We start from the raw sequence: 15,087 nt of genomic DNA, 5'->3' as shown, positions 1-15,087 counted from the left end.
CAGGGAACTAGACCCTGCATGCCCCGAATGCCATGAAGATCCCGCGTGCTGCAACCAAGGCTTGGTGAAGCCAAATTAAAAAAAAAAAGAAAGCATAGCAGGCGGAAAGACTCATGTCCCCAAGAACTCCCTTGATCCCCAGCTGTATCCCAAACAGGAGCCAACCACACCAAGGATTTAATAGGATTTTTTTATTAACATATAATATATTTAATAAAAAATAATATCCACTCTGGCTCTCTCCTCCATTGCAAGGGGAAGAGTGGTGAGGAGGGGCTGGCACTGCCCACCCCTAGGCATCCGGACAAGCCCTGCCTCCGGGGTTCCCCTCTACCCCCCACTTTCCAACAGGCTCTGACCTCCAGACAGACGGTTCAAAGTTACAAGTGCTTCAGGCTCTCCCTTGAGCTCCCCCAGGCCCCCCACCTTGTGCAGAATTCAGGGGCCACCTGGAAAAAACCCCTTGCCTTTTCTCATTCTTGGGATCCTTCGTTCATGTCAGAAAGAGGATCTGGGGGCAGAGAGTGGCATCTCTACTGGCCAGGGGGAAGGGAGGAAAGGGGCAGTGATGAGGGACAGGGCTGAGAAGAGGGATGGCGATGAGGTGGCCTCACTGCAGCCGGTCACTGCGGAACGAGTCCTCCACAGCCGGGTCAGGCAGCAGGGCGCAGGGGTCGCTCAGCATGCTGAGCCCCTCCAGGCCCAGTGGCTCCATGCGCAGCTCCTCCTCCAGCCCCAGCCCCAGCCCCAGCCCAGCTGCTGACACCTCGAAGCCCGGCACTCCGGCCAGGGCCGCTGCAATCTCCTTGGAGAAGCCTGGGGAGGCGTCTCCTGTGTGGACGGAAGAGATGAGTGAGGCCCCCATGCCTCATGAACTCTTCCAAGACCGCCCCCCCACACCCAGTCTCCTGCTGCGCCACCCAATGTATCCCGCCCTCCTTCCATCCTCAGGCACCGTCCACACCTCTCACCTGTGAGGATGATGTTAGGCCCTGAGCCGTGGCGGGAACAGTGGGTTACGTTCTGGTGGTTGAGGGCGTGAGGGTCCTGGGGGCCACTCACTGGTCCCTCACCCCCTAAGAAACCAGGCCCTTCAGAAAAGCCAGGGGGATCAAGCGCCAGGCTGGTCGATGGGTTCTCCATGTTGAACTGCTCCAGCTGTAGACACACACACAGCCTGGAGTAAGCGGGCTTCAGGGCAGGGTGTTGCTGCCTGGCTTTGCTGAGCACTGCTCACACACCCCCCTTGCCCAGTAATCTTCATACACCTCTCTCTACCCCACCTCACCTCCCACACAGCGGGAACAAAAGCAGAGATAGGGGGAATGGCAACAAACACAGTGACGGACGAGAACGCGGGGCCCAGAGGAGGTGAGGGCACCGTACCTCCTGGGACAGAGCACGCACGTGCCAGGAAGACAGTGGGTCAGAGCAGCAGCATCAGAGCAAGCTGCGTGGAGGGAGCTGGGGCAAAGGGGCGGGAGTGGGGGTCAAATGCAGGGAGAGAGGAGCCCCAAGTTGATGTTACCTGGGGAGAAGAAAGAAGGCTCTCCCCCACCTAGATGCTCCAATTCAGAGTGCCCCCCTCAACACTACTGAGGCTCTTCTGACCCACCTCCATCCCCTCCCCTGCTTCTGAGCTGGGGACCCAGGTACTCACGTTCCCCAGGCTGAAGTCACTCATCGACCGGTGGTAAGACTGTGGCCCGTGCCCACTGGGGCTGGGTGGGTACAGTGCCCCACACTGCAGCTGCCTGCCTGGGGGCTGAGCCCCTGAGGGCTGCACTGAGCAGGCCTGGGAGGACAGCCCTGGCTGCTGCAGAGGCTTTGGGGTGTGTTGCTGGGTGGGCAGAACCAAACTTGGGGGGCTGTATGGGTATGGAGGCAGCCGCTGGTCAGTGGGCAGCTTACTGGTATCCAGGGGGACGCCCTGAAGAGAGGCAAGCAGAAAGGGAGAAGCTTACCCCTCAGTGTGCCCCTTAAGAGGAACTCTGTCAGGGCTTCTCACCCTCTTTGGTTGCAGACACCCTCAACACAAAACCAAAAGCGTTCCATTGGGCATCACTGCGGTGCAACTACTCTCAGAAAAGCATCTTGGAATGCAAGTGACTGAATGAGGTTAACACAAGGATAATTCTGAATCCACTCCAGGAGTCAACGATTCTTAAACCTGGGTACTCTAACTACTATTAGTAATCAACTACTTGTGAGACACCTCACAAGCTACTGATCACACAACAGTGACCTTGACAACTGTTCTAAAGCCCTGAAGAGGCCAGAGGGACTGCGAGAGGAAGGAGGGTGAAAGGAAGGAAGGTAGGCTCACTCCAAGTTCCAGGAGAGCAGAGCCCTTGCTGGCCTGGCCTTAGCCTTTCCTACAGAAAAGGGGACCTGCATAAAGATGGAACACAGAACACACATTCCAGGGAAGAACAACAAAGGAGGAAGGGAAACTAGGACAGAGGAGAGGGAAAGAAGAGCATTACGGTGAAAGGAGAAGAGGAGCAGAGAGAACAGAAAAGGGGAAAGGGGGAGGGAAGGAGGGAAGAGCTAAGAATATTAACATCGAGGAAGAAGCCCTAAACCAAGAATTTTGGGTTCTGGTCCCAACTCTTCCCTCACATGCTGCGTAAACTTGGGAAAGTCACTCTCCCTCTGGGCCCCAGCGTCATCGTCTGTAAAATGAAGGGACTGGGATCCATCACCTGACAGTCTCTAACTCTATGGAATCTAAGAAAGAAGGTGGGGAGACGGGAGAGGGAGCGGGGCAGGATGGAGGCAGGAGAAAAGAGACAGACAAGAAAAGGACAGGAACCAGAGAGAGAGAGAAGGGAAAGGACAATCTATCATTTTGAGTGTGCACCTGGGCTGGGCATGGTGCCGAGTACTTCCCATATGTGATTGCCTTTGATTCTTCCATTGCTGGCCTGGCTTTACAGATGAGGATGCTGAGGCTCACAGGAGTTAAATAAACATCTAAGGAGACTGCTGCTAAGAGGTGGGGCCAGGATTTGAAATTAGAGAGCTTAACCCCAGGGTTTGCATTCTTAAAGCTAAGAAGAAACAAGATGGATCCAAGTGGGGCTGGTAGAGGACAGAGGAATGGATGGGGATGGATAACACCAGGAGTGAAGAAGAGGTATTGGAAGAAAGCAGGGTGGGAGGGAGAGAACTTGGCAGAAGAAGGAAGGACTGGAAGACAGACATGTAGGGAAGGCAGCCACGCATACCTGAGTGATGGAAGACAAGGTGGGTGACATTGTTGGCGAAAACTGTTTGGGCAGTTGCTGTTGGGACCTTCTGGCGTCGGCTGGGCCCGCGGGCAAACTCAGGGGACTGAGGGGCACACGGCGGTGGCGGGGGGAGGCCCCAGGGGCAGAAGCCGGGTAAGGGGGGGCCCCCAGCACCGGAGATGAAGCCGAAGAGGAGGAAGAGGAGGAGGAGAGGGCTGGGGCACTGAGCGAGGGGTGACCCAGGGAGGTGGTGGGCAGTGCGTGGCGGGCCAAGGAGGAGGCAGGCAGTGAGGGGTGACTGTGGGAGCCCTGGAGCTGGGGCTGAGGACTGCTCAGGGAAGCCTGGAGGTTGGGATTGCTTAGGGAGGACTGCAAGGATGGGTGGCTGAGAGGTGAATGAAGTCCTGTAGGCACAGACAAAAAACCAGAAATGCCAACATTACTGATGGGAACTGGGCCCCTTTCTGCTCGGAATGGGTAGCAGTGACCAGACTATGAAAGTGGCAACACAATGTCCTCCCTACTCTGTCCCTGACGATCAAACTGGCATTGCCCACTTGGGGGTTGCTCTCCATCTTCTTTTGAGGAAAAGCCACACTTACCAGTTCTCACTGGCAGACAACTGCAGTGAGGGAAACTGGGGGGAGACAGATGAAGGGTGAGGTGTGGGTAGTCACAGGAAAATCCTAGGTGCTTGAGCTTCCCACCCCTTTGTCCCTCCAGCTGGACAGCACCCCAGGGACACACAGCCAAGACAGCCACTCACCTGGCGCATCATAGCCCGGGCCCAGGGCCAGGCCCCCGCTGATGCCCAGGTGGGTCATGGTGTGGGTCAGATTGGAGGTACTGCTGCCCCCACTCAGGCTGGGATAGGCTGTCTCCTCTGGGTCCAGAGGGGTGGGCAGCGGCGGGGGAAAGTGCAGGTTGGTGAGATCAGGTAGGGAGCCTCCCGTGTTCATGGCAGGTGGGAGGACAGGCACAGTGGCAGGCTGGTCAGGAGACGGGAAGATGCTGGGAAAGGAGAAGACAATATGTAAGTGGGGGCAGTGGTCAGCAGAGCCCAGCACCGCACCGTTCCCTTTACTGCCCTCCCCGCCTCAGCTAACCTCCGAGAGTACTTACTTAATTCCAGGGACTTCACAGGACCGAGGTCGGGAGGAGGACGAGGACAGCTGAGGAGAGAGGGAAGAAGGTGGCAGATGAGGACAGAGCTCAGTGGAGAACCCTGAAGACCTGCTCCATGGAAAGAAGAGGGAGAGTGGGCCATGCCTACCTTCTTAGCGTCCCATGGTTTCAACAAGTGCTTATCATCTAGCAAGTTCTCCTCAATAGCAGGGACTTGAAAGAGAAAGACTGGTGATGAGAGGGTTGGAAAAGGCAGTAAGGCAGGACAGGAGTCAGATGCAGGCAGGAGGGGGACCCCTCCCTGGCTCTGAACAAAACCCCAACACCAGCCCAGAAATTCTCTGGCATTCAGTACCCCCACATACTGAATGCGGCGAGGAACACATACCTTTGGAGTCCATGTCGCCATCCAGACAACCTGCAAAGGATGGAGTGGCTGTGTGTGGTGGAGTGGGCTGTAGTGCCCACCTGCCTCAAACAAAAGTTCCGTGGCTTGACCTTACCCTGGGACATGGCTGCTTACCTCCACGGCGGCTCGGCAGGACGCTGGGGGGTGCAGGGCCTGGATAAGTGTCCTGAGGGCTGGGGTTCATCACGCTTGTGTGAAGGGCAGAGTCAGAGCTTGTCCTGTGAGGGGAACAGAGATGAGTTGGCACCCATGACAGTCCTTCTGCTCCTCATGCCCTGCTCAGTCGGGGAAAACACTAGCTGGGCTGGGACAGGGTGGGGTGAGGGAACAGGGCCCCAGAAACTACAGATAAGGAGAAATGTGGCCTAAAGAAGGCAAGGGCCATCACCTGTTAAGTGCAGATGGTAGTCGAAACAACTGCCCCTTCTCTGCAGGGAAATTGCCCCAGGGCATTGTCCTGGGATGGAAAAACAAAGTCATGAGGAGGAAGGCTCATAAGGACCAGAAGACAGGTACTGCGGGGAGGGGGGGAAATGTGGGGCAGCCAAGAGGGCTGGGCACCCAGGATCATGCCTCTTTCTTTCTGATGCTTCTGATACCTGTGATCCGTGAACCCTCTCCACAAACAACCTAAGATCTGGAAATCCTCAATTTCTATCTGCCAGGACAAGCTGAATAGGAATCTTAGAGCCCAGCAAATGTGCTGGGTATGAATATTAGGGATAAGATGGACAGGGAAGGGGTTCAGAATCTGAGTGCACCCACTCTTGATAGGAGGCAGCCACTTTCACCTGCCACCCTGCCCATCTCCCCTCCCCCTCACACACACACACACACACCCCAGCTACCATTGGTCCTGCTCTGGCTGGACAGGGAGGCTTGGCCACCCGTGTCAACATGGCCAAGACTGGACTCTGACCCATTACTCCACCTACCCCCACCCCTCCCAGCCCTGCCATTGTGGGAGGAGGTACGGCTGAAAGCCTGGCCGAGCAGGCCCAGACCCAACTCCAGCTCCAGCCAGAGACAAGTCAGAGAGTGGGCAGGAGATCCTGCCTGCCCTGGACACTGACCTCCGCCAGCTGGACTCCGGGGGAGGAGATAAATAGGCAGGACTATAGGGAGAGCTGTCAATGTGAAGAGCACCAGTTAAGGGAAAAAGTGAGGAGGGGATGGGTGGAAGAGAGACCAGATAAGAGAAAAATAATGGAGGCAGCAGATGAGTTGTTTTAAGAAACACACCTTTTTTGTCCCTCCTCCTCTACATGGGCAAAAATAAGGGCAAAGAATAGAAGAGAAAAAAGGGAATCAGGCCTAATGGAGTCAGAAAAAATAGATGAATGTCTAAGCAGCCTTTGGGGGAGACAGGTTGTTGCAACGGTCTCTGAATTGAAAGCCAGAAACAGAAATGTGAGCAGGAGGGAAGCAAAACCCCCATAGCATGAGCTGTCAGGGAGCCGCGAATCTAGCAGCAAAGAGCAAGCTGAAGTAAAGAAGTCAGCACCAGCTAGAGATGGCGGGCACCACCACAGGAGGGACAGCTCCCTGCCACAGGAGCCAGCGCTGACAAAAGAGCCAAACGGCACTTTCCAGGGAGACAGGGTAAAGAAGCTGCTGCGAGATGGGACTGGACAGCACCTCAAGCCCCTTTGCCCACCATGAGCTCCCGAGGAGCCCCACCCACTGCCCGCCAGAGTGCACAGCCCCTCGGTGAAGGATATGTGGCGGGGGTAGCGGCGAAGTGGGGACACCATTCTTCGGGGGTCTCGCTGCACCCGTTCCACCAGCCCGTGGTGTCGAGTGCTCCGAGATGAATCCAGAGGGGAGTGGAGGGGGCTCTGCCAAAAGAGACAGGCGAGTCAACGGAGGAAGCCCCCTGAGAGCTGGCTCTCCACCCCGACACCCCACAAGCCAGCATCCACTCACCTGGAACTCGGCTAGGCCACAGCCAATCTGGTTCACGTTGGGCAGAGAGCCACCGTAGTGGGAGCTCCTTGTGTACGCCAGCCGCAGTTTTTGGGCCTGTAACTGAGACATGGAGGACAGACGGGAATGTCAGGGGGGGTCCTGAGCACTGCTCCTGTAGCCACGTTTGCCATCCCCGTCTCCAGGACACGTTACTATTGCTGATGCTTTCAAGAGACCTGCCAGAAGAAAAGCCACTGCTGGGGGAAGATCCACTGAGACCCAGTACAAACAATCTGCCCGAGCTCTTCCGCGGGCTGCCCCCATCCATGCTATCACTCATGCCTGGCATCGCCCTGCCCGGGCGACCCTAACACTCTACTCAGGGCCCGTCCCAGTTGGCATCAGTCTAAACAGAGTTCCTGAGAGGCTGCCAGGAGCCCCCAGGCTAGTCACATGGGTTAATTCCTGGGGCAGGGTGACTATTGGGCAACTCTGCCTTCCCTTCCAGATGCGTACAGGACTAACTGGAAGACAAGGGAAGGGTCACAGGTGGATGCCATAGAGCCATGACTGCCAGTCTCTTTCCTTCTTGCTCTGGAGGGTAGGCACAGGCTGTTGCCCAGCCTCAGGAAGGCTACACAGAGCCTCCGAAAATAGAACAATTAAATGGTGGCTCTTCTACCCGGAAAAACAGAGCTGAAACCAATAAGCATTCTTCTACCTAGTCCTAAAGCCCCTGAATTGGCAGGGGAGCCTGGAGAATGGGGGTGTATGGTGGGGAGAAGCAGTAGTCTATGCCAGCCTGGCCCAGAGCAATCTCCTGGCCTCAACCCCACTTTGGGGAGATGTGTCTGGCACTAGTGTAAGACACCACAACCCTCAGCCTGGCATGGTTTTAGTCTTCCTAAAGATCTCATGTCCCTCTGTGAGAGGTGAGCGTCTACTTCTGAGGCTCAGCTACTGCCACCAGCCAAACAAGGAGACCCAAGACAGCTGATCAGTGGTAAATTCTAAGAGCTTCCATGGCTAATGCTGTTGTGCATAGTCCAACATCAGAATGGACTCCCTGTCCTAAGAAATCAGTCCAGCGAGTTCAGTGGGCACCATGCTGACCTTTGGTCCACTTTAAGACCACTACTAATATATATGATAACCCCAGTTTCTCAGTAGTATAGGTCCCACAGGCCATATCTGCCTCAGATGAGCCCTCCCTGCTGGTCAGATAACAGGCTGAACTCCAGGTCTCTAAACTCTAGTTTTAGGTCTCCAGGCACAGACCATGTATGCCCTAGGTTTTTTATGTGCAGAAGAGAAGTTACCCAACAGGGGTAAGGTGAGTTGAAGGGGCCTTTTGACAGACTGAAGCACCACAAAGAAGGAAGGCCCAGCTTTTGAGCTTTTGTTTGTACATACTAGCCCTAGATTCCACCATTCCTCCGCTGGAGTCACAGTCCAGAGGGCATGGCCTTAAGTTGTCAGCTGGAGGTCAGCCTCTTGCCCACCTTCTTGTCTCTGCCCCACCTTGATCAAAATCTCCTAAAGGGGAGCAGTCAACAGTTAGATCATGATTCTAGTAGCAGTTAGAGGAGATTATGTGCACACACACACACCATTTACTTCCCCATCTAACTTTCTCTGACTCCCCAAAACTAGGACACATGGTCTCTAGAGACTCAAAAAAGTAAAAAAGCACAAAAAAGACTAACAGAGGGAGACACACAGACAAATACAACCAGAGTCCCAGTCACAGACAGATTCAATCAAAGGCAGTCAGAGCAGCAGAAAGAACTTTGAAATGTGGTATTCATGTTCGGCCATCCATCACGCTTTACATTCCTTCTAACTCCCGGCCAGGAGGGATCACTGCAATATCCTCACCTGCTGTTTTGAGAATAATGTGTCCCTAAATTAGGACTGCAAACCAGCTGGGCAAGCTCCCACCCCACCTCTCCCTGACATAGGGGTGGGGGTAGGTAGCTTCAGAAGCAATTCTGCCAGGATGCCTTCTTTCTGGAACTGCGTAGGAATGAATATTTCCTCCCCATAGAAGACCCTCCTAGGCACCCCATAACTAACCGCCCAAACGGCCATCTCCCTAGAAAGTTCAGCAAAGCATCGGTTCCACATAACCTATCGCTTACTGGTTACCTACCCCTTTTCGAGATCCAAAGCCCTATCTCTCCTCCAAGACGTCCAGGGCAAAATACCAAGCACCAGTCTGTGAGCAATGGACCTCACCTTCATTCACGTCAGGAAACCACAAGAAGTATTTGAAAAAGGAAGCAAAGGGACGGGACGCAGGAGGGGACTTCCTGCCCCACTATAACCAGTTCAAACCACTCATGGGGCCCTTTCCCGGAGATACTAAGTGCCGAGAGTAGCACAACAAGGCAGAGGGACCAGATAAGAAGAGATCACCAATTTAGAGAAGCCAGACTAGGGCAAGCAGGCCATCCTCTCGCCCCATAACGCAATATCGAAGATGCTGAGTCCCTGAGGAAACTCAATCAGAGATGCACAAGGACCACCCACCTCCTAACTCCGCAGGGTTTCGGGGACCATCTCCTCTCTGTGTCCATTCCTGCCACACTTACTCTGCGTTCCCAGTCGTTCCCAAACCCCCCAACCCCTCAGGACTTTCTACCTCCTCCCGCAAATTCCGTCTTCCTGCCCCCGGACCCTCCACCCGCGCCTCCCAGACGGCGGCGCCCGCTGCCCCTGCCGCGTTCCGCCTCTTTCGCTACGGCTCCCGCCCCCGCCCCGCCTCTCGGCTCCCCGCTCTGGGACAGCTCTGCTCGGCTCCCGCTTCCCCGCGCGGCCCCTCACCCGGGTGGAGCCGATGTCCATCATCACCTCCTCGAAGGCCGCCGTCTCCTCGGCCTGACGCTGCTTCTGCAGCGCGATCTTCTCACTAAACTTACGCGGATTGGAAGCTGAGGCCGTGGCCGAACCGGGCCCGTTCGCTCCCGACGTCGCCATCTTCCTCCCCCGTCCCTCCCCGCCACCCTCCCAATACAAGCCACGGCCTCCGCCGCGGGCCCCGGCCCGGCTCTTCCAGCCGTAGCCGCCGCCGCCGCCTCAGCGAGCACCGCGAACCCGGCCTCAGCCTAGCCCTGACCTGCTGCGCGCAGGGACCGCCGGGAATTGTAGTTTGTTTACGTGACTCTTTAACAGCCCCGGTCACGCAATACGAGAGAGGAAACGGACACCATTTCCCAGCAGCCCTGTTGACTCCGGGACCCGGGATTTTGCTCCTCCTCCTCGGTTCCTCCCTGCGTGGGGCAAACTGGGAAAAGTAGTTCTACATTGGTCCAGAGCCTACAAATGCGAAGGGCGAGGGTTTAAAGAGAGAAAAAGAAAACGGGAGGAAAAGGAAGGGGTGGAGACAGGGAGGGAAGCAGGAAGAGACAAGAGGAAACATTTGGTCATTTTCTAGGAAAGGGACTAGAGGGGCCTGAACGAAGACAGTAAGACCAGGCATATTAAAACAGCTCTAAGTGGACGTCAGGCGACCAGTGCCCTTGGCAGCATGCTCCCGCTGCCAAGCTCCGGGTGGCGGGCACTGGCCTCTCCGTGGCTGCTGGTGGACACGGCCTGAGCCCCCGATGCTCGTGGTGCTTTTTTTAATCCCTTGGATCATGAGCGTCCAGTCTTCCCTACGGGTGTGTCGTGTTCTGTAACACACGTGTACATATATGTGTCTTGTCAATAAAGTTGACACCCCTGTCCCACCTGGACAGGCGACTCCAAAAATAAAAAAAAACAGCTCTAAACATCTGAAACTCAGACTCTCTCGATTCCCCACGTGCCCACCCCTTTCCCAAGACAAATAAATCAGATACCGAACAGATGTATAGAAACTTGTTTTATTTGGGTAACATTTCCCAAAACAGGTCAGTTAGTAAAATAGATTCTAGAGAACATGGCCCTATGCATAGCCCTCCCCCCAAAAAAATAACCCTGGGGGTGAGCCTTCCCCTTCCCCCTTGGGATCCTCTGGTATATAAAAAAATTTTGGCAGCTCAGTGTTTATCATCTAGGCTTGGGGCACCATGTGCATGTTCAGTACTCCTAGGGTGCAGCACAGTAGTGGGGGATGGTAACTCTGCCAACATGCCCCCAACCCCAGCTCAGCAAACATTTCTACCACAGCTCACTATCTGGGACCAAAAGAAGGAGCAAGCAGACCCCTTCCACTGATGTGCTGGCCAGGGCTCAGCACCTTCACTTGTGCTTTGAGAAAGAGGGACGGGATTTATTTGGCACTTTAAAAATAGAGTAGTGAGCAGGACTGGAGAAGCCAGAGGAGGTACCAAAACTGGCAGGAAGAGGCCATTTGGCACTAGTTCCCTGGGAGAAGGGAAGAGGAAGATAGATATGAAAGTAGGAGCTAAGAAAAGTAGGAGGAGACCACTCCAAGTGAAAGAGGGCTGAAATGGGCTAGAACCAGTAGGACTGCCAACTCAGCCTATGCCTTCTCTATGCCTCTGTTGCCACAGCAGTTGGGTACTCACCGCCAGCCTTACAAGTATCCGCTTGTCCCCATGTGTAGTGTCTGACCCCTGATACTGGCACGCACTGCCTTCCCCAATACTAATGTCCCTTGATCATATCTCTAGTGACTTGACCATCTTTTGTCCCTTGGGCCTAGGGGTCAGGCTCTTGTCTGCCCAATTTCCTCTCATTGGACAAAGAGTTTCAAAGGCCCCAAGCCTATCTCCCAGAGAACTTTTTGGCCCTCAATACCTCCCTTCCCCACTCCTTCCTTTTCCCCACACACTGGGAGAGGGGGAGGAAGGTCAAGGGCACGTGATACCCAACCTTCCCTGCCTGCCTTGGAGCTTTCTAGATTTGGATAAAGAGCAGGCCAGTGAGCAGGGCAAAGCCTGCTAGAAGCAGAATGACCTTGAGGATTCTCTGCTCAGAAGTGGCCAACTCCTGGGGCAGGATTTCCAGGAAGGTGATATAGAGAAAGGTGCCAGCCGCCATGCCCTCCAGCACAGACTGGGCGAGTTGGTGCAGTGGCCCAGCTGACTCTGCCAGAGCTGTACCCAGTCCAATGCCCAGGGGTGTCATGCATGAGAAGAGGATCCCACAGCCAGCCACCACCTGTGCTCGCAGGTGGCTCTGCAGCAGCCGCAGGGACAAGCTGACTGCTAGGATACCCTTATGGAGCAGCAACGCCAGGCACAACTCCATGGCCCGAGTCTGGTCTCGCTGCAGCCCCACTGCCAGCCCTTCAAACACTGAATGCAGGGCCAACGAGAAGACCAACACACAGGCACGCAGGGCTGAGGGAGCTGATGAGGCTCCGCCTGGCTGTGGGACCCCCAGTCCATCATGCCAGTGCTGTGGCCCACCATTCACTGCTCCCAGCAGAGCCCTCGTCTCCTCTCGAGGTGGTGGTCCCGACTGTTCTTTGTAAGCCAGTGTGATCTGCTCCATCACCAGGACCAGGAAGAAGCCCATGGCCAGGATGAACTCTTGGAGAGGGAACTGGAGCTGTGGGCAGAGGGGACAGCATGGAGATCAGGAGACAAGCCAAGAAGGGAGAGGAAGAGTCAGATGCAGGGTTTAGTCCCAGTTACACGGACCTGGGGTCCGGCACAGACACAGAGCCACTCTCAGTCATGCAAAAACAGAGTCACGTGGTGTCATAGACTGAGTGACACATGGCGGACAGATTATGCCGTCACTCCCAGTGTGACATGGAAACCGTGGTTTCTCGGTTTGGATGCTATTCACATTTTGGATTGGACAGTTCTTTGTTGTAGAGGGCTGTCCTGTGCCCTGTTGGATGTTTAGCAGCATCCCTAGCCTATACTCATTAGATGCTAGTAGCAAGGCAAGCCCTCCCTCCCTGAGTTGGGACAACGAAAAATATTTCATTACTGAATGTTTCCTGGGGGGTGGGGGGTGGGGGGTGGATTGGAGAGTTGAAAGTCACTGATGTAGAAAAGTGTGACAAGTAGGCCACACCCTGGCCCTCTTTCTCAAGTGCTCACACGCTAAGCCACATACTGTCACAGGGACGATCAGGCTTACACACAGTCACACAGAGACACAGGTCACTCAGTCACAGATATAAACGGTTATAGTCAGTGTTACTTCCTCAGTTCCTCCAACTGTCTCAGTTTTTCCAATAAGACTGCTCTGTGCCTTGGACATGATCTTCCCCATATCCTTCTTCCTTGGGCTATAGGAACACCAGGGCCCTGGAAACTGACTCCTACCCATCCCAGGCCTGTAGGGACCTCTATCTCCAACCCTTCAGAAAAGTGCTGAGAGGGTAAAGATGATTCTTGGAGTGCTATTATTTTCCTGGAGGCTGGAACTAGAGACACCCACAAAGTAGATCATGCACCTGGTAATAAGGTTCCTCACACTGTCTCAAAGGGTACACAGAGGTCACATAAGGACTGAGGGGGTAAGAACCCACAGAGTTGTGCTGCTCTGTGACTAAAAATCACAGCTCATGGCGTCACAGGCCAAGAGTCTTCGTACAGTCATAGAGTGACACACGAACAGATCCATACAAACCACCTCTCCTGGAGGTACGTGACTGAACACCCACATACACAGGGTCACATGCAAATGACCAGGGCTCACCGTCACGTGCAGGGCCGCCAGGGCCTCATCTATAGCACCCAGGTAGTCAGGCAGCAGGTCCAAGAGACATGTGGCCAGAAAGACACCGCCCGCAAAGCAGCTTACAAGGCTCAGGGCTTTTTGGCGGGAGGCTGGGCAGGAGTGGAACACAGAGAGGAATGGGTAAATGAACCCTCTTTAGGCCCCACTACCCAATCAAAGCAACAGTCACTCTTGCTGACCCCCCGTAGGTCCACTTCCTTAACACCAGGGCCTTCCCTAAGCCAAGCATCCATGGAACAGGGGAAAGGAGAGGCTTACCTGAGGCTTCAGGGTTAGCTCCTGGCCGCCGCAGCACACAGACGGGCACTAGACTGCAGATGAGAGTGAGGACCAGCAACAGCACCAGGGCCCCCAACTTCACCTCCAGTCCCATGGGCACTGGAGCCTCTGAGGCCGCTGCCTCAGGGCGCCACACCAGGAGCTCTGGCTCTCCCCAGGGCCCCATGGTGGCTGTGGTAGCTCCAATGACTCTCAGACCTAGGAAGACAGAGTGAGTGGGGAAGTGGAAATATTTCACAAGGGAAATATGGGATGAAGGGAAAGGGAAGGATGGCCTGAATGCAGCTCCCTCATCCCAGCCACTTTCTGATCTTCCCTATCCCAGTGTGACTCATCCACTCCTGACCTGAGGCTATTCCTCTTTCCCCTATTTGATCCCTTTTCAAGTGACTTATTCAGGAACCTAGCAAGAGGGAAACTGAGGCATGGGGGCTGTGTGAATACCTCATTACTCTTTCACATGAGGCGCCCAGAAAACTAGGGAGCTGGGCTCCTTTAAGCAAAGTAGATGCCAGCCGCCCTCTCCAGGAAGGAACGGATGAAGCGAAAGGGGTTCAAGAAGAGATGTCAAGGATAGCTTCGTGGACCACCTGAACAGGGCGAGTTGGGGTGCTTTCCCGCTCCCATTTCCCCAGCGCCATCCCTCTGAAAGCAGAGAGCGACTGTTGCAAGCCACGGGCTGGGATGTCGGGAAAGAAGACCAAAGAGGGGTCCTAGGAGTCCTGGGTCCCGGAACGGGCTGACCCAACAACTGAGGGCGGTGTCTGGAAGTCCGGGCTCTGGGAGGCGGGGTCTGAGGCCACCACAGTGCCGGGAAGCTGAAGAAGAATGCGAGAGCTGGGACTCTGGCTCGTAGGCTCGGGGAGGTCTGGGTGGCCGACCCCGATCCCGCTTCCTGGGAGCCAGCACTCACCTCTGGAGGGTCTCACTACAAGGCATCCGCTCGGTTCCGGCCTCGAGTCGGGAATTCCCGCCCCCTCCCCTTCGTTTCCCCCTCCCCCCGCGTCCACCGCGTACGGACCCCCAGTGGCCAATGACAGCGCCTAGAGGGCGGGGCCAGACTGGGAGTGACGTGAGCTAGGAGCAATCAGAGGTCGGCAGCCAGAGTCCGGCGGAGGCGTGGGCGGTCTGGGGTAGTGCGGAGCTGCGGGTGGGGGGCCGAGCAAGGGAAAGGAATTCAGGGAGTATCTAGAGTCTGAGAGCCTTGGTCTCTGTGGTGGTCAGACCCGCGGACCTGACTGGTCTACAAAGGCTTCGATCCTTTGAAGATTCTAAAAGAGAAAGCTAGATGCTTTTCCCGGGCAAAGATGATGCTCCATACCCCACCCCCACATTCCCATGTCTTCCACCTCCCACATCTCCGAGGATATCTGCCTGGTCTTGAGCCAAAGTCTTCTTATCTCTTTTAGAAGATTCCAAGATCCCCTTCTGGGCACCAGGGCGCCAAAGGGAAAGCGTTCCATTCGTAAGACTGACTGACTT

General features: G+C 55.3%; 2 protein-coding genes across 7 annotated transcripts; both read right to left on the bottom strand.

The window, feature by feature from the left end:
• Positions 1 to 176: 176 nt before the first annotated feature.
• Positions 177 to 9,801, bottom strand: CRTC2 (CREB regulated transcription coactivator 2). 4 transcript variants are annotated; one of them, XM_043877899.1, is made up of 14 exons: positions 9,502 to 9,800; positions 6,694 to 6,795; positions 6,489 to 6,605; positions 5,841 to 5,902; positions 5,156 to 5,224; positions 4,882 to 4,985; positions 4,747 to 4,776; positions 4,507 to 4,586; positions 4,356 to 4,405; positions 4,000 to 4,244; positions 3,231 to 3,637; positions 1,661 to 1,930; positions 972 to 1,158; positions 177 to 831 (listed from the first exon to the last, which is right to left on the bottom strand). In XM_043877899.1, exons 1-14 carry the CDS (start codon positions 9,652 to 9,654, stop codon positions 611 to 613), a joined length of 2,097 nt encoding a protein of 698 aa, XP_043733834.1. In that variant the 5' UTR covers positions 9,655 to 9,800; the 3' UTR covers positions 177 to 610. The 4 variants fall into 4 exon arrangements, with proteins under 4 accessions (XP_043733834.1, XP_043733835.1, XP_043733837.1 ...); XM_043877900.1 differs by having other exon boundaries at positions 4,507 to 4,571; positions 9,502 to 9,799; XM_043877902.1 differs by lacking the exon at positions 9,502 to 9,800 and adding an exon at positions 9,208 to 9,360.
• Positions 9,802 to 10,525: 724 nt separating this feature from the next.
• On the bottom strand, positions 10,526 to 14,631 carry SLC39A1 (solute carrier family 39 member 1). Of its 3 annotated transcripts, none has more exons than XM_043876443.1 (4): positions 14,519 to 14,631; positions 13,585 to 13,803; positions 13,285 to 13,415; positions 10,526 to 12,177 (listed from the first exon to the last, which is right to left on the bottom strand). In XM_043876443.1, exons 2-4 carry the CDS (start codon positions 13,769 to 13,771, stop codon positions 11,521 to 11,523), a joined length of 975 nt encoding a protein of 324 aa, XP_043732378.1. In that variant the 5' UTR covers positions 13,772 to 13,803; positions 14,519 to 14,631; the 3' UTR covers positions 10,526 to 11,520. The 3 variants fall into 3 exon arrangements, with proteins under 3 accessions (XP_043732378.1, XP_043732377.1, XP_043732379.1); XM_043876442.1 differs by lacking the exon at positions 14,519 to 14,631 and adding an exon at positions 14,196 to 14,413; XM_043876444.1 differs by lacking the exon at positions 14,519 to 14,631 and adding an exon at positions 14,050 to 14,163.
• Positions 14,632 to 15,087: the final 456 nt, after the last annotated feature.

Source organism: Cervus elaphus, chromosome 20 (assembly GCF_910594005.1).
Source record: "Cervus elaphus chromosome 20, mCerEla1.1, whole genome shotgun sequence".
In the NCBI taxonomy this organism is placed as follows: domain Eukaryota; kingdom Metazoa; phylum Chordata; class Mammalia; order Artiodactyla; family Cervidae; genus Cervus; species Cervus elaphus.
Note: the sequence above shows the minus strand (reverse complement) of the source record. Positions and strands in the feature narration are given on the sequence as shown.